General features: G+C 42.6%; 1 protein-coding gene across 1 annotated transcript in view; it reads right to left on the bottom strand.

Annotated features, from left to right (window-relative positions):
* Nucleotides 1-9,771: 9,771 nt before the first annotated feature.
* CNTNAP2 (contactin associated protein 2) overlaps nt 9,772-18,549 on the bottom strand; it is a 1,879,707-nt gene continuing 1,870,929 nt past the window's right edge. Inside the window, exon 24 of the mRNA XM_078059689.1 lies at nt 9,772-15,128. Coding sequence (XP_077915815.1) covers nt 14,929-15,128 — 200 coding nt within the window. The 3' untranslated portion in view covers nt 9,772-14,928. The remainder of the gene's footprint in view (nt 15,129-18,549) is intronic.

Below are 18,549 nucleotides of genomic sequence, written 5' to 3'. Positions count from 1 at the left end.
AACCCACTGAGCCGCCCAGGCGCCCCTAGAGCCACTTCTACAACTATCTTCCAAACCAAATTCTGATTCCAGTGGTTGCATCTCTCCTAAAAAGTCAGTCTGCTCCTTGGGAAACAGTAATGCAGGTCAAATTCTAGTTAGCATGTTCTCCTCTTCCCCGAGTGGGGTCCTTTAGCCAGCTTGGCCCTGCCCTTCTCATCTGCATTCAGACTGTCGCCTGATCCCCCCTCAGATACTAGTTAAAATATTGGCTGATGAGAGATTTGCAGGTAAGGGCATTTTTAATGTATTAGGAGATGCTGAAGAATGAAAACCCTTTGAGACTCAAAAGAAATAGAATTTCTGGCTTGTTAGCAAATGCACGTGTGTGAGATTCTCTCCTCCCCCAGGAGAGCTTGCCTGGGGGTCCTCGAAATAGACCCCTGGCGGCCTGGAGGGTTCTGGGTAAAGTCTGTTGCTGGTGACCGTGACCACTATTAAAAGAGAGTTGGTTTTCATGTTTAGTCAGCAGGTAGGCTGATAGGGAAAGAGGAAGTATAGTACCGTTTGGTGATGGAGATTCTAAGGATATGAACAAAGAGCTGTGGTCCTAAAGATTTGCTAGGAATATTTCAGGTGAAGAAGTGGAACAAGGGTGTCCAAGCCAGAAGGACCCATTGGATGGCAAAGAGCACGGGGTGGGGGTCTGAGTGCGCACACGTGTGTGTGTGTGCGCGAGTTGGGGTGTCGGTACTGGGAACAGGATGTGTGCTTGAGGAGCAGGGTTGAACAGATGAGACTGGGAGATGGGGTGGGCAGAAGGTAGACCTAAAAATGAAAATGGACTTTTTGGCAATACCATAGGTGTTGAGAATTTAAATATTTGGTCAAGCAAGAAGGTCAGTTGTTGTGAACCACTCCCTTGCTTAAAAATCTGTCCTGCCTTCTTGTCCATAGGATAAGGAGTCTGGTTTCAATCCAAGTCTCTTTATTGGAGGCCCCTTTACTTATCTCTACTCTATCCTGTTCAGCTCCACTCAGCTCACCCTCTGCTCCCACCTGGCTCTTGATCCTTTGTACTTTACGATAAATTCTACAGAACTATTGGGTGTAGAAATGAGCTGGTGGCTAGCTAAATGCAGTTGTTCCTCAGGCCAGAAATTCCGTTGGTATTACAGCCCGAGGAGGCTTTAACTCAACCTCTTAATACATTTGATTATCCTAAGTCTGATACTAATAATACATCCATAAGACCACCAATATGTGTACGAATAAACTCTTAATATATTTGATTATCACGGTATCAGCATTATCATAAGACTTATCTACCTAAGATAGTTGAACCTTCACTACCAATGCGTGTTACATTGTGCCCATACATAGTTTGGTCCTGGTATGGTTTGATTTCATGACAGAGCAAATACACAGGTATTAGCGAGGCCTTCCCAAAAGAACTGGCCCTTGTCCATTGTTAGAGACTGAATTGTGTTCCCCTAAGAGATACAGTGAAGCTCTAACACCTGGTAACTGTGAATGTGAGCTTATTTGGAAATAGGGTCATTGCAGGAATTATTTAAGATGACGTCGTACTGGGGTAGAGTGGCCCCCTAATCCAATATGCCCGGTCTCCTTAGCAGAAGAGGCACACAGAGAAGGCCAGGTGAAGACCCATGTGAAGAGGGGGACGAGACTGGTGTGATGCTGCCACCAGCCGAGGGACGCCTGGGGCTCCCAGAAGCTGGAAGAGAAAGGACGGATTCTTTCTCGGAGTCTTTAGAGAGAGAAATCAGGGGCCCTCCCGACACCTTGATTTCAAACCTCTAGGCTCCAGAACTGGGAGAGAACACATTTTTGTTGTTTTAAAGCATCCAGGTTGGTAGTAATTGGTCACAGCAGCCCTAGGAAACAAATACACCCACGAATCACATGTTATTATTGACACGCATCATGACATTTGGCCACGAGTCACTTACGTCTGGGCTCCAAGTCAGTTGGGGACACAGCCGCTCACCCTGTCTCAGCTCACAGGCTGGTACTGAGCCGGGTTCCCACTGTGTGCTGTTACACAGGACCCACCTCCCTCGTATGGTGAGGATGCGGGTGATACTCAGAATGGGTCCTGTCCCTGCTGTAACTGCACTACAGGATCATTCCGATCTCTTCCGGGGCGGGGGGGAGGGGGAGGGTAGTCATGGTGCACAGATAGAAATTACAGGTGCCCTCAGAGGAGTCTGTGGGTTTGGAGGTCCGTTAAGATTCCCACGAATGTGCCCTTGATCCTCAGTGTCCAGGATGGGGGTGGTCATTGCTCTGTGGCTACTTTGCTTCCATTTGTATCAGGATAGTCAGGAGACCCCCCTGGGTGATGATACAAGCCCCCTCCCAGCACTGGTCCTGGCTGGATCCAGCATTTTTGTTGAGTTTACCCGACTGACTTCACAGGTTCCATTGTCTTTCCAGGCTGACTTTTCATGACTTACCTTCCTGGAATAGAATTCTCTCTAATCTGCTATTCTAAAAATTTCTCCCACTGCATGCTGCTTCTCATTAAAAGTGACTTCAGTCTGTCCCACCATGCCTAGACCGGCACCTGTCTCTCTTAAAGCCCTTGACTGACTCGCCGGCCAGTGTTTAATCCACCAGTATGTTACTGCCCCTGCGTGTTCCTGACCCGAGTACAGTTAGAATAGATGCTTTGCACCCCAAAATGTTGGGTTCCTCCTTACTAGGATTAGATGAGTGGTAGCCTCACTTAGATAACTTGCCTCTACTATCCCCTCCCCACCTCGTGAGAGTTGGTGTCAGAGGCCAAAGCTGGTTTCCCTGGGGACACCTGTTCGGAGCTTCTGTTAGGGATTATGTGTGGAGCTGGTTGGTGCAGCAACCCACATGTGTGGGTCACATGACCCCATGTCTGCGATTCCTTCCTTGCCCTCAGTTGTTCCTGAGAATAGCTGCCTTCTCGGGGAGAATAAATATTTCCCCCGAAATCAATCACCTAATGCCGTATTGGTGTCAAAGCAAGTAACTTGATTCAGAATAAATTCAGCTATCTGCTTTGCTCTATTTGCCAGTTTCATGTTTTTAAGAGGATTCACATTGACTCATTTTTCTTTCCCATATGTCCTGGCCTTGTATTTTATAACACCAGACGGGGATACTAATTAAACTTTCGAGTTTGCTCCCGCAGTGCTGAAATGGAGATGGGTAATGACAGGTCTGGCGGTTATCAATGTATCTGCTACACGTGTAATGATTTAAAGGGACTGCCATGGTTACTGCTCGGGATAAAAGCGAATAAGCTCTATAAATTTAATTTAGAGGAGTTATAACTTGATCATCCAGAAATATATTACTGAAGCTTCTTGTATTTTTGACAAAGCCCCAGGCAGGCTTCTAGCAAGATCCGTGACTTAACCAGGAACATTTTCTTTACAGTGAGGTAAATATTGGTGACACCTCCCCAGCTTCAGGAACATCACCAGCAGGAATGCGGCGCTGGTCCCACTGGGCACTAGTTAAAGATAATTATTTCGCAATTAGTGTCTGTTCTTCCATCCATGAATCCGAAGTCCAGCTATGGGCAAAGTCATCTGCAGGTCAGTCCAGACTCAGAGTAGTTTATTTGAAATCACACACGGGAGAAATGAGACTTCATCTTCTTTACATCTTTGTGAAGCGGTTGGTGTGTGTCTTAACCTGCAAAGCAGGAGGAGAGAGGCAGATCCTCTTCCCTTTGGTTTCTTTCAGTTCTAGAATACCGGGAACACTACTGCATGTATTTTATTTTATTTTTTATTTTATTTACTTATATTAGAGAGAGAAAGAGAGGCAGGGAGGGGAAGGGCGGAGAGAGAGAAGCAGACTCCCTGCTGAGCGTGGAGCCCCACGCAGGGCTCCATCTCATGACCTGAGCCGAAATCAAAAGTCAGAGGCTTCACCAACTGAGCCACCCAGGCGCCCCCACGCTACTGCATTTAAAGAACAGAAATGCTCTGCTGTCACCTCTCCTTGCATATTGCCTTTGTTCATATACTAATATTTATTGATTGAATTACTGTATTAGCTGTTACACTTCCTTCCATACATCCAAGCATTAGTCCTTTGTGGTTCTTGCTTTAATTGTGCTCCCCCTGCAACAGGATTCCTCTTCTGTCTCTCCCACCCTGCCCCCCACCCCCAACCCCCTTACAGTCTGAGAGTGAAGTTGGTACTCCTCAGAATATGTTATCTGATCATCATCCATCCATACCAAATCTCTCTTGTTTTGTTTTACTTTATTTTCCATCCCATCCCCACTCCTGTTTCTTTTCCCCCCACGGGTAATGAATATAATATTTTTTTTATACATGTAACATGTTTTATAGAGGGTCTTTTTTTCGTATATGTATCCTTATTCATGTACCCTTGCAAAATGTTTTGTTGTTCTGTGTGTAGGTTTTCATGTTAATAAATTCTATTGTTTTATGAATCTCATTTTATTTCTTACACTTTTCACTCTGTACTGTATTTTTAAGATATAAGACTTAAGATTGCTGTATATGTAGCTAGTCTGTTACTTCTACTGACTGTATGGTCTACGACAGCATGTTCACCTTATCTCACATGACAGATTTTCTAGGGACAGACACATGGGATGCCTGCAACTCTTGGCCCCACAGACACCCCCCGCAAGGGTCCTTATACATGTTCCTTTATGGACCTTTGCAAGAATTTCTCTAGGGTGGTTTACAACTCATTAAAAATGTTTTTTAAAAAGATTTTTATTTATTTATTTGAGAGAGAAAGAGAGAGCGAGAGTGCCTGAGCAGGGTCAGAGGGAGAAGCAGACTCTCCGCTGAGCAGGGAGCTCGATGTGGGACTCAATCCCAGCACCCTGGGATCATGACCTGAGCCGAAGGCAGACGCTTAACCGACTGAGCCACCCAGGCGTCCCTCATTAAAAACATTTTTTAGAAAGCGACATTAAGCACTGTTCTCAGCATTTCATATGCATTGATTGATCCTTACGGTAATCCCATGTGCTAAATTCTGTTCTTATTCCCATTTTACAGATGATGAAGCAACACAGATCAAGAAGCTACTAAGTGGTGGTGCCGATTTTAAAAACGTGGACTCAATCCCTCTGCACACTCCCTTCAGATCCCCACCACACGAACATCACCGAGATGAACATCTTCAAACATGACTTTGATGGGTGAATTTGAGAATGTGGGGGGCTGTGCCTGAGCCGCCATCCCACAGCTGACAGTCTGGCGTGGGTCCCCTGTTCCTGCCCCTCAAGCAACCTCCATAGTCAGCCCCTACACTGCCTTCTTCAGAGTGTTTCTCCCCTGGAGCCTGAGGAGGAGAGAAACCTCAGGACTGGCAAAGTTGCCCACACCTCTGGAGGTTTGCTCCTCATGCAGCTGGACTTGGGCATCCCCTGAAGTCCAACGACTGAGAGGCCAGGCTGGAGTTGTGGGGGACAGTGGTCTGCGAGGGCCGATGCGCCACACTGGGGCACTTCCCCATCGGGCTACTCACGTGCTCCACACTCTTCTCTTACTTCTGTGGCATTTCCAGGTGCACGGAGGGTGGAAGCCAGTAGCCTGTGTGGTTGGTTTTCCATCTTGTCAAGGAGTCGTTGCTCCTTGCTTGAGAGCGTTAAGAGCTGGGCTGAACTTCAGACTCTTTACTGATATAACTGGAAGGAGAAGATCAGATGATTTCCCTCTTGACTCACACACACGAGTGTTCCACACAATTCTGCCTTCTATCCTGCGGTGCCTTAGTGGGACCTTCAGTGATGCTTGATTTTAGGGGCCAACCTGGCCTGGCTCTGGTGCACAGGCGGTTGATCACGCTCTGGTCTACGTGTCGCTGTGAGGGTATTCTGCTCATGTGATTAACAACTGCAGTCAGTTGACTGTAAGTAAAGGAGATTACCCTCCATAATGTGGGTGGGCCTCACCTAATCAGCCGAAGGCCTCAAGAGCAAGAACTGAGGATTCCTGAAGAAGCAATCCTATGTCAAGGCTGTAGCAGAGGAGTCCTGCCTAGGATTCCAACCAGCCAGCCTGCCCTGTGGATTTTGGATTTGTCAGCCACAATCACAAGAGCCAATTCTTTATTATTTATTTATGTTATGTTATGTTATGTTATGTTAATCACCATACATTACATCATTAGTTTTTGATGTAGTGTTCCATGATTCATTGTTTGCATATAACACCCAGTGCTCCATTCAATACGTGCCCTCTTTAATACCCTTCACCAGGCTAACCCATCCCCCCACCCCCCTCCCCTCTAGAACCCTCAGTTTGTTTCTCAGAGTCCATAGTCTCTCATGGTTCGTCTCCCCTTCCAATTTCCCCCCCCTTCATTTTTCCCTTCCTGCTATCTTCTCTTCTTTTTTTTTTTTTTAAGATTTTATTTATTTGACAGAAAGCACAAGCAGAAGGAGAGAGAGGGAGAAGCAGGCTCCCTGCTGAGCAAGGAGCCTGATGTGGGACTCGATCCCAGGACCCTGGGATCATGACCTGGGCGGAAGGCAGCTGCTTAACCAACTGAGCCACCCAGGCGTCCCGTTGTTTTTTTTTTTTTTTTTAACATATAATGTATTATTTGTTTCAGAGGTACAGGGCTGTGTTTCAACAGTCTTACACAATTCACAGCGCTTACCATAGCACATACCCTCCCCAGTGTCTATCTCCCAGCTACCCCATCCCTCCAGCAAACCCTCAGTTTGTTTCCTGAGATTAAGAATTCCTCATATCAGTGAGGTCATATGATACATGTCTTTCTCTGATTGACTTATTTCGCTCAGCATAATACCCTCCAGTTCCATCCACGTCGTTGCAAATGGCAAGATTTCATTCCTTTTGATGGCTGCATAATATTCCATTATATATATATACCACATCTTCTTTATCCATTCATCTGTCGATGGACATCTTGGCTCTTTCCACAGTTTGGCTATTGTGGACATTGCTGCTATAAACATCGGGGTGCATGTACCCCTTCGGATCCCTACATTTGTATCTTTGGGGTAAATACCCAGTAGTGCAGTTGCTGGGTCATATGGTAGCTCTATTTTCAACTTTTTGAGGAACCTCCATACTGTTTTCCAGAGTGGCTGCACCAGCTTGCATTCCCACCAACAATGTAGGCCAATTCTTTTAAATAAATCTCTCTTTTGCTCCTATTGATGCTGTTTCTCTAGAGAACCTTGACAGATACATTCTATAAAAACCTTCAGGTTGTTGTTTTTGAGCCTCTTCTGCTCCAAATTTGGTCAGAACCAATGGTCACATATTGCGTGGTGTCTTCTTCCTCCCTCCTTCCAGACACATTGACTCTCTGGGTCTAAGTTCCAAGCTCACTGTGACCTCAGGGCCTTTGCACCAGTTGTTCCCTCGTCTAGAATGAGGCCCCCTTCCCCTTTCGTTCTCAGCTTCACTGTCCCTCTGTGGAGAAGTCCCTCCTCACCACCAGTAAGAAGCAGCCACCCAGTCCTGCTGTCGCAGCACCCTATTAAAATGAAAATGAATCCCTGGCCTCGAAGTTCTCTTTTGTTCCATATTATTTATTGGCTTATTACCTTTCTCCTCCCATTAGAACCTAAGTTTCCCGAGAGCAGGTATGTCTGTCTTGTTCTCCAGTGAATCCTTCGCATCTGGAATAGTGCCAAGTGCATAGGAGGTACTTCATAAACATTTAGTAGATGAGTTGGTTCCAGAATCTTGATTTCCCTTTAAAATCCATGTGGCGAGGTCATTATTGAAATAATCTCAGTTAGTTTTGGAAGCTAATCATATGTTGTTGGGTTGTTTTTTGTTTTTTGTTTTTTTTTGCCTGTAATCATTCTTACTAGCTACGCTATAAAGTATTCTTTCCCTGATTTGTCCCAAATGTGCCTTCTTCCTAGCTTCAGAGGTTGTTCCTCGTCCTGAGATCCTGGCTCTCAGGGAGTAACCTCACAGTTACCCTCTGTGTCATTCATGACTGAGAAGCTTGTCCTTGTGTCCCATTTCAGCTCTCATCTTCTTAGACTTAAGAATTTTATCTTCCAAATTTCTATTTGTGAACACAGAATAACTTCTGTATTTTCATCATCTTGGCCTTTTTCACGTCTGTCATATTGTAGTTGAAATTTCAGAATTGTCAATTTCTGTTTTTTAGAAGAAATGACTTCTCATGCTTTAGGTCAGGGGACTTAAAAAAAAAGTTGTTTTCATTCCTTTGGTGAAGACTTGGCATCCGTGTTCATTTACTTACCCTGTCCTGAGAGATTTTACTTACCACACACCCAGTGGATAAATTAAGATGAATGGAAAGACCATGGAAATGTGATCTGAAAAGAAAGGCTGTGTTCTCTTCCTGGTCCTTCGTAGGCATGCTGGGAGTGTTGGTGGAGGTGGGGATGGGTTGCTGCTAGAGAGGGACAGTCAGGTACAAGGATTATTTAGCTCAGCCTTCATTGAATTCATGGTTTTTAGAGTGACCGAGGACAAGTGAGCATGAGCTAATGATTACTCATACCACTTGCTGTCAAGAGTTAGCTTTCTGCATAGGTTCACACAAACCCTTTCTAAAAGATAACACAATTATTTCCTCTTCTCTATGTTCTGGTAAGCCCATCATGCCATGCCATCATGGACAGAGAGTACAATCTCCTCCTGCATTTCTCCCTTTGGCCTTCTCTGCTTCTCTATCCCCCATTCATTGAACAGATCCTGCCTTGTGCCAAATGAAGTCACTGTGCTCACGGAAATTACCAATCTCCATGTCCACGTGGCTTATGGTAGGCGGCACCGGGAATGGAGGTGAGGACGCTGTGGTTCACACGTTCTTGGTGGAGATGTCAAGGCCTGAAATGTCTGCTCACCCTTTTAAAATTTGTTGTGAACTTTCGTAAGTGCTGGCTTTCTTTACTCAAGGGACTTGATGACATTTCCCTCCACCTGTTGGGTCACAGTCGTAAAGCAAGATCATTACCAAGAACCTCGTGGCAGAACTTTCTGGAAGACGAGTGTCATTTCTATAGATTGGCCTTGGGAATTGCTAAAGAACAGAAAGGCTGGGCTTTTAACTGGACTTCGCACTTATTTGGTGTACATTTAAATGCTTCACTGAGAACTGATTAAAAGGAAATGGCTTCCAGATGTTAACTGAAGACCAGCAAGTGGGAGTAATAACTTAGGACCACGGTTCTTTATGCACGTGGAGTGCATTTAGAAAGACGTGCGCCTCCGGACACGTTGTAAATCTCTGTTGTCTTAGTTGACTGGCCTGAGTCCATTTGTCCATTATCCAGTGTTACTCCCTCATTCCAAACAAGGCTCAGAATGTATTCTGGATATCACTTAACTCTAACCACATTTTATCAAGCTGTGTGTAAATTAATCCAAAACACGAAGCCAATATCCATTATGCTACTTTAAGAAAACCGGGGTGGTGGGGAGTGGGGGTGACCAGAGAAGGTTAACAATGAAAACATCCATTGAAGACCCATCTGTGAGGAGTGACGGCATCTCTGCAACTTTGGGGAAGATTATATTCCCAACAGATGTATATTTCAGTGCTTGGAACTTTCTCTGCCGAAGGCTGAAAATTGCTTCTAAGAGAATCATGCGGAACAAAACACAAAGGATCGCTTTTTAGGATAATTAAAACTATTTTGGAGTTTTTATTTATCAATCTGGTTTCTAATATAGTTTCAGTTAAATGAAAGACATTCACAAAGAATATTAGGCATACATACATAGTTTCCTTCTTTCATTCTATGTTACATGCTCTTGCTTTTAGAGAGTGAACTTTTGTGTCATTTCACAGGGTGGAATCCTAATCGACTTTACAGGAAGAATACTTAGCCCAGCTTTCCGTAACCCTGACCTCCGCAGTCACATGCTCACTGAAGAAAAAAAAAACAAAACAAAAACCCAAACGAACTCAGAATCAGTAACATCTGAACGGTTTCTTGGCCCACTTGAGGGGATGTCTTCCTAGCCACGTTAGAACCCTGCAGTTGCTGTTTAAAATAAACTGAGCCTCGCGGGACGCCTGGGTGGCTCAGTTGGTTAGGCGACTGCCTTCGGCTCAGGTCATGATCCTGGAGTCCTGGGATCGAGTCCCACATCGGGCTCCCTGCTCGGCAGGGAGTCTGCTTCTCCCTCGGACCCTCCCCCCTCTCATGCTCTCTCTCTCTCATTCTCTCTCTCAAATAAAAAAAAAAAAAAAAAAAAAATCTTAAAATAAACCGAGCCTTGGAAACGTTGCAGACCATCTGCGTAGACCTGCCCTTAAAGCACATTCTCACCTGGAAAGTGAACTTGTAAATGCGCCTTGGATATGAAATGCCCGTGTGCTCAGGTATCTTCACTACCTTCTGCCGGTCTTTGCTCCACGGGAGACAATCAACTTTTTAATCCGGTTTCCCTATTTTGTTGACAATGAGTTTTATGTACCGTTGGTATCCAGAAAATACTGCTGTGAAAGAAATCTATTCTAGAGTCACCACCATTATCACGCAGGGTATGTGTAGTGTAGGCACGGTGCCACCAGGCTACGCGAGAAAAATCGTTCTTGTTTCTCATGTTGTCTTATGTGCAAGCTGACCCAGTGGCACCGGAGACGTGTGTAAGCTGTCTGTCACATCTGGGCGGGGACCTCAGACTTTGTGCATGCGAAGTTCTGATTTCTCTGGCCTTTGGCTGTTGCATGTCCGAGGGTTGACAGGTTAGCTCTTGGGCCGTCTCCTTGATTAATAACTGAACAGTTGTACAGCAACTGTCTCCTAAATCTGTACACTTCCAGATGTGGCCACATTGTCTCTTTGGTGGGACTAAGAGCCACAGGCCAGAAAGTAAGTCTTTCAGTAGGCTCTATCGACTTGGGCCTTTATATGTGGGTGTCAAAGTATGCTGCCCTCAAGAAGCAGTGGCACCTCACAATTTGTCTTATTAAGTAGGCAAAACAGTTGTATCTTCAAAACAGGGCAAAGAGCGACTGAGGTTCAGTGGCTTGACCAAGGTCACGTCGCAAGTCAGGGAGAGAGGAAGGGTTAGGACTCTAACAGCTGATTCTCAGGGTCCACCCTCACCAAGACATCACTTTAAACGTGGCACCCATTGGTTTTAGTCCAAGTCAGCTAGACACGCTGTTTGTTTCTCCTCTGTTTCAGGATCAGTTTGTTCTACTGCCCCTGGTAATTTAGGACCTATTTTGGCTGGCTAACTGGAATTCAATTTAGTAACTGCTGCCTCTCTTTTTGAAAACTGCTTGGTGGGATGATGAAAAGGAAACAATATAAGAGGTTTAAACCAGGTGCTTATTGTTTGGAGGCACAAAGGGACCATTAAAATGTTTACACCACAAAAGAAACAAAGGGAGAAAAAGAACAAGTGGGAGGATTGAAAAGAACAGATCCTGTTATAGAAGGAAGTAAAAGTTTCTTCTGGACAAACACTAACACCACGTTTTCATATCCGGTAGCTACTTTGTCCGTTAGGTGCCTCCTATGGTTTGTCTTGGTGCCCAGCTTTCTGCTGGCATCTGGGGGCTGCTCCACAGACCTTCAGCAATAACCTAAGATCTCCTCTTTGGCTCATGCAAATTTTTTTTTTCCTGTGCCTCTGAATCCCTGCTCCTGTTAGTGAAGGATGCTTGTGTAGCAAACGCAGGGCAATGGGAAATTGTCCAACAAAGGCACTCCAAACCCTTGTTTCTAGCTTCTTAATAAAAACTTCCACAGAACAAGTCTTCCTCTCTCTCTCTCTTTTTTTGAGCAGTTGGTTGAAAGTCACAAGGGGAAACATAGCCTTCTGGATTAAGAAGGTTCAGAGAAGCACTTGACAATATAACTTCTCACCTCCTGAGCTAGTATCCTTGGGGTCTAGGGAATACGTTATTTTGAGAGCTGAGAACGGCATCGATCTTGCTTTCAAAGTCCTGCTCCTACCTTCTCAAAACACAGATGCTTGCTTTATACACAGAGGATGTTCCCTGCACAAATCGCCCTCAATCAGCCATCAGCTTCTCCTGAAACTTCACAGCGGCCTCCTGTTTCTAAAAAATTTTCTTTTTTGGTTTTGTTTAGTCTGTTCTTATTATATAAAGAGGCTACCACCAGCCTCTTTGGACTTGGTTGATCATGTCCTGGGATAGAAGAGGTCAAGACCGTGCGGGATATGATTGACAAAGCAAGATTAGGCACTGAGCCTGGGTCACAATGTCATGGCTGTCCAGGCTGCACGGTGCTGAGCTTTCAAGGGAGGGAGCTGGAAAAAAGAGATGCTTCCCTATCTTCACATAAATTATTTACCATTTAGAATGTACTGGATATGGCCTTCACAGAGACACTTAGGACTTTTGGTGAAGACCACAATTCCAAAGAGAAGCCGAGGATTTCCAGCACTCACTTGGCACTTAACTTAGTTACTTAATACCTTATCCACCTTTTGGTGTCTTGTCTGCTGGCCAGACTGTTACCCCCCAAAAGGGAAAGACTGTGTCATATGTATGTCTTAAAGATGGTGACATGGGAGACCCACTGATCCCTCTAGTCATTCCAGTGCCCTGGGTTTGCAAATTTGGTGAGAGAAGTGTTGGTTTTTATTTTTCACCTTTTGTGGCAGGAAAATGGGAAGAAGAGAGTGAAGAGAAAGCGTGAGAACATTTTAGTGTCAGGGGTTGTTTTTGATTGTTTTGACCCCTTAATCACTTTGGGAAGAAAGGGAAAGTGCAGAGACAATGCATAAAGATTAAAGCTATCATGGGAAATGCACGAAGTACTCAATTTCCATCTGGCATTATTGGTTAAGTGTAAAAGTAATAACCTATAAAATAGGTTTGAAAAATCAGAAACATTCCTACTAAGCATAATGTTTAAAATTTGCTTCTGTAATTTGACAATACATGAAAGAACCCTTCTTGGTAGTCATCTTGGTTAAATAAATAGCCTTGGTTTTGAATATGTCATTTGTAAAAGTTATATTGTTCAGCTGTTTAGTCATACCACATACTTTTCATTTAACAATGTGTATGGAATGATGATCAAGACCTTTTTCAGTTAAGGGTGTTCATGATTGTGGCTGAGGTCAGCAACTATAAAAGGGAATTCCCTTTGGTTCTGCTACCTTGACTCTAATGGGAATTAACTGGTTCAGTGTCTCCTCTGGAATGTGTACAACATGCCATTGGCAACTCTAGATAACATTTTTCATCACCCAAGAAGCTGAGATCCTCCAGTAAGTTAGGCATACTGAGAATTTTGAAAAATACGTATATATAACCCTAACAAACTAGAATTTCCATTTCATTGAGGCACACGGTCAGAAAAATAGCAACAATACCTTTTTAACCTCATCTTACCCCATTCCAGGAGGAGAAGGAAAAAAGGGATCCTTTTTAATTCCTCAAAATGTTGGAGTCTAAAAAAAATTTTTAAAAGTACTTATTAAGAGCCTGAATATAATGATCATAAATCATAGTCATTCTAGACATAACTTTTGTGTAATTTTTACAAATAAATAAATGAAATTATTATTTTTTGGATGCTCCCAAAGGAGCTTTGTCCCATTTGCTTACATACAAAGTCTATCATTTTAAAATAAAATCAAGGAGTTATTTGTTAGAATAAGTTGGTCAAGATTCCTGATTAGACTGAAGTGTGGCTATCTACGTGTGTCCATTCTCTGAGAAGCAACAATCAGTTATCAGGTTTGTGATAAACCTGAGGTTCAAATGTATCTGCCAAAGAAGTCCCTGAATCATGGCAGTGTGTCTATTTAGGATGGAGCAGTAGTATATGGAGTAGATGATGTAAAATATGGCAGTGTTTTCCATATGATTCAGAGTAAAGCAATAATGATAGCAAGCATTGGCTTTATTGTGGTATGTCCATTCAGAGGACCTGGTCTGCTAGGATTTTGTCACAGGGGCTTCAAAACTAGAGATTTAAAGCAAACTAAGAAGAGCAACCTAATTTATGCATTCACTAGAAAGTGTCCATACTCTTGCTGCAACTATAAAAGAAACAGAGCAAACAAATCGTAAAATCTGGCTCTAATTCCCCACTGAGGTTCCCACCCCCCACCCCACACACATACAATGTAACCTAACATGTTGCAGGTAAAGCAGAGGAGAAATCTTTTGTAACAGCTGATCACCACTGGATTATAGCTGACAGTCACAGATAGTGAATAGGTCTAGGACTACACACAAGGAACAGTATTCGCTTGTAGAATTTGATGAAAGATAAAACCAACAATCCCAATATGAAACTACTTGCCCTGGTTCTTAATGCTTCTCTCTGTTGTGTTGGTTCTGTTGTTACACAGCAGGGCCCATATGCTCTCTTCCTTCAACTGTTTCAGGCGGGAACTCTCAGAAAATTGGCATAGATTGAGGGCTCTTCGAAAACTGGCAAATAATAGGTTCTCTTTGCCCCTTCCTTTCCTTTTCCAATTTACAGGACACCAAAAGAAATACTGTATGAATACGAACTAGTTACTATGATAGCCCATTAAAAACTGACTATATGCAAAAGGAAGAGAATGCTGGAGGCCATGTGCATCAGCTTTTCTCAAGAAAAAATATCCACATTCTAAGGGCTCTTAAAAATGTAGAAAACTTGCCCTGTTAGCATGGGTTTTCAGAACACCTCTAAACACACACAAAATAAGACACATTACCTACAAATTTCAACCATTTCTTAAACTCTAAAAGCATTTTTTTTGTATTATTTTGAGTTGATATAGAAGGGGAAACTCAGCTATAAAGAAATATTAAAAAGTATTTTTTTTTTTTTTGTGGCGATCCATCTCCAGAATTTTCTGTTGCTTGCCTTCCCCAACTTGTGCTGATATTTTCAGGATGTGCTCAAGAGTATGAAGTAGGGTGCTTTTGTCCCTTTCCCTCCTCCCTAATAACTCGCCCCTCCCTCTCCCATAGCCAAATAGCCACCCCTCAGATGAGCCATTCCTTTTTGCTCTCATCAATGGTCTCTGTGAAATTGGGGTCGTTGTTCATGATGGCTGCATCGGCGCTCTCTGCTGACTCCGCTCCCTTTGCTTCGTTGGTGTGGTAGGTGCCCTTGTGGCGGAACATGTAGCGGATGAGGAAGACCAAGGTGCAGAGAATGGTGAAAATCACCACAGCGATGACGCCTGGTGGAGACAGGAGAAGCACCGGTGATTAAACAGACCATGTGTTCATCCCTCCCACACTACCTTCCCCAGGCGCTCGGGTTCCCGCAAACACCACCCTCCCCCATACAGAATACAAAACTCCAAGACAACAGCAACCGAAATGGACAGGACTGAAAGGAAACTAGACCAATACACAGTTACATTTGGAGATTTCAATGCTCTTCTCTCAGTAATTGTCAGACAATTAAACAGATGAGGAGGAAATACCGCTCAACCTGTTTTAGAAGCCCAGCACTATCCTGATACTAAGACCAGACAAACACATCACAAGAAAACAAAACTACAGAGCCATAGTCCTCTTCAATAGAATTTTAGCAAATCAAATCCAGCAATGTGTGGGAAAGAATATATTGTGATGAAGTGGTGTTAATTCTAGGAATGCAAGATCGGTTTAACATTAAAGAAATAAAGTGATGTAATTTACCACATTGAAGAAATACAGGAGAAAAAGCACAGGACAAGCTTCAACCTCCATTCATTATAAAGCGTCTCAGAAACTATTAGTAGAAGGAAACTTTCTCAGCCTGATAAAGGGCATCTGTGAGAAACCTACAGCTAATACCTTACTCAATACTAAAAGAATAAACAGATTTTCTCTAAAATATGTAACAATGGAAGAATGTCAACTCTCTCAATGTACTGAAAGCCCAGAGCCAGTGCAGTAAAACAAATAAAAAAGAAATAAAAAGTGCAGATAGAGAAGAAGTAAAAATTTTCTTTATTCTCAGGTGACATGATTATCTATGTAGAAAATCCTAAGGAATATGTAAAAAAAAAAAAAAAAGCTTCTAGAACTAACAGTAAATTTAGCAAGATCACAGGATACAAAGTCAATATACAAAAATCAATTGTGTCTTTATACACTAGCAAGAAATACTTGGAAAAATATTAAAAGTAATAAAGTAATAAAATAATACCATTTATAATAAAACAAACTGAACACAGTTGTTCAAGGCTGTGTACTCAAGACCATAAAACCTTACTAAGAGAAATTAAAGATGTCAATAAATGGGTGGATAGACCATGTTTAAGAACTGAAGTACCCAATATTGTTTAGATGTCTATTTATAGATCTTATGTAATCCCAATGAAAATCACAGCAAACTTTTTTTTTGGTGGAAATTGATAAGTTGATTCTAAATTTTATATGGCAATGCAAAGGATCCAGAATAGCCAACATAATTTTGAAAAACAAAAAAGAAATAACTGGAGAATGTATGTTGCCATCTCAAGGCTTAATATAAATATAAGGTAAAACAATAAAGCAAGCATAGTATTGTGTAAAGAAAGATATATATCTCAACAAAACAGGATAGAACCCAGAAGGCAGACATACACATATATGGTCTATTGATTTTTGGCAAAAGCTCCAAGGAAATTAAATTTGGAAAATATAGTCTTTTCAACAAATGGTCTTGGAATAACTAGTATTAATTTGGAAGATAATGGCTTTGACTTTTATACCACACCATGTACCATCAAAGTGATGATAGATTTGGTAACCGAAACCAAAGCTATAAAAGTTCTAGAAGAAAACACAGAAGAAAATCTTCACAACCTTGAATAGGCATGTTTTAAAGAGAGAATTAAAAAAATCACAAACTGAGGGGCGCCTGGGTGGCTCAGTTGGTTGGGCGACTGCCTTTCGCTCAGGTCATGATCTCAGGGTCCTGGGATCGAGCCCCACATCAGGCTCCCTGCTCAGCGGAAGCCTGCTTCTCACTTTCCCACTCCCCCTGCTTGTGTTTCCTCTCTGGCTGTCTCTCTCTGTCAAATAAATAAATAAAATCTTTAAAAAAAAAAAATCACAAACTGAAAAGATTTGAAAAATTGGACTATTTCAAATTTTAAATCTCTTGCTTTTCAAAAAATACCACTAAGAAAATGAAAAGGCATGTCACAGACTGGGAGAAAATATTCACAATACAGATGTCTGACAAAGGACTTAAACTATCTAGACTATTAAAAAAAACTGTTATAACTCAAAAGAAGAAGTCAAACAGTTCAGTTAAAAGATGGTGAAAGAGTTTTAAACAGACACTTCACAAAAAGATTTACAAATGGCAATAAGCATATGAAAAGATGCTCAAAATGATTAGTCATCAGATAATTCCCACTAAAACCTCAATGAGGTACCACTACTCATCCACTAGGGTGGCTAAAATTGAGAAGACTGAAAATATACCAAGTGTTGATAAGACTGTGGAGCAAACCTGACCTCCCAGATATTAATTATGGGAATGTAAAGTGGTTCAACCATTTTTAGAAAACTGGATAGCAATTTCTTATAAAGCTTAATATCCACTTTCTATAACACCCAGCAGTTGCACTCCTAGGAATCACCAAAGAGAAATGAAAACTTATGTTCATATAAGGCTTCAACAAGAATATTCATAGCAGCTTTATTCAAAATAGCTCCAATCTGGAAACAAACCAAATAGCACAGGGGAGTAGATACAACAAATGATATTCATTCAATAGAATACAACTTGACAATTAAAACAGACTATTGATGATGCAACAATGGATAGTTCTCAAAAACACTATGATGAGCAAAAGGCACCACAGACGACCTACTATATGATCCCATTTATATGGAATTCAAGAGGAGGTGAAAGTAATCTACATCACAAAAAGCAAATCAGAGGTTGCCTTGGTTGGGAGTGGGGCGAGGGAAAGGGACTCCCCAGGGGCACAAAGAGCTTTCTGTGGATGGAAATGTTCCATATCTTGATTGTGGTGGTGGTTATGGGCGTGCGTGTTTGTCACGAGTCATTGACCCGTTCCATTTGAGTACGTGCATGTTATACTTCAATAAAGTTGATCTTAAAAAAGCAAAAATCAATGAGGATAGGGACCTTGATAAGATTATACCAGAACTTTGGACAATGTGATTGAAGCAGCATTCTGAATGTATTCTAGTTTTATAGGCATCTACTGTCTCCACGTGGAAAAGAAACCTACTGGCTAAGCCAAGGTGACTGGTTGGGCTTAAAATCCTGGATATGTTTACAATATTAGCTATACTCAGACATGCAGGAAACATCCTTATAACTAAGATAGAAGGCACAGGAAGAGAAGAAAGCTGTGGGCAAGAGGGCTGTCGGTATTGACCCAGATAGGAGGGACTGTGTTAGGAGAGTTCAATCATTCTGCAGCTGTCCATGGTGAGAAAGAAGGCTAGAAAGTTTTGGATACTCTGGCTTATTAGTTTTTCTGATAAGTTTTATTAAGACAATTCAAACCAGACCAGCATAGTCCTTCCCACTTTTGTAGTAAGCTATCCGGGGCCATCTGGGAGGGGAGAGAATCGGAATGGAAAAGAGAGGTGGGATAAGGATGTCCTGGCTCCTGCACGATGTCCTATCTGCCTGGTCAG

This window comes from Halichoerus grypus, chromosome 12 (genome assembly GCF_964656455.1).
Source record: "Halichoerus grypus chromosome 12, mHalGry1.hap1.1, whole genome shotgun sequence".
NCBI classification, from domain to species: domain Eukaryota; kingdom Metazoa; phylum Chordata; class Mammalia; order Carnivora; family Phocidae; genus Halichoerus; species Halichoerus grypus.
The sequence above is the reverse complement of the archived record's forward strand: the minus strand, read 5'-3'. Positions and strand labels throughout refer to the sequence as shown.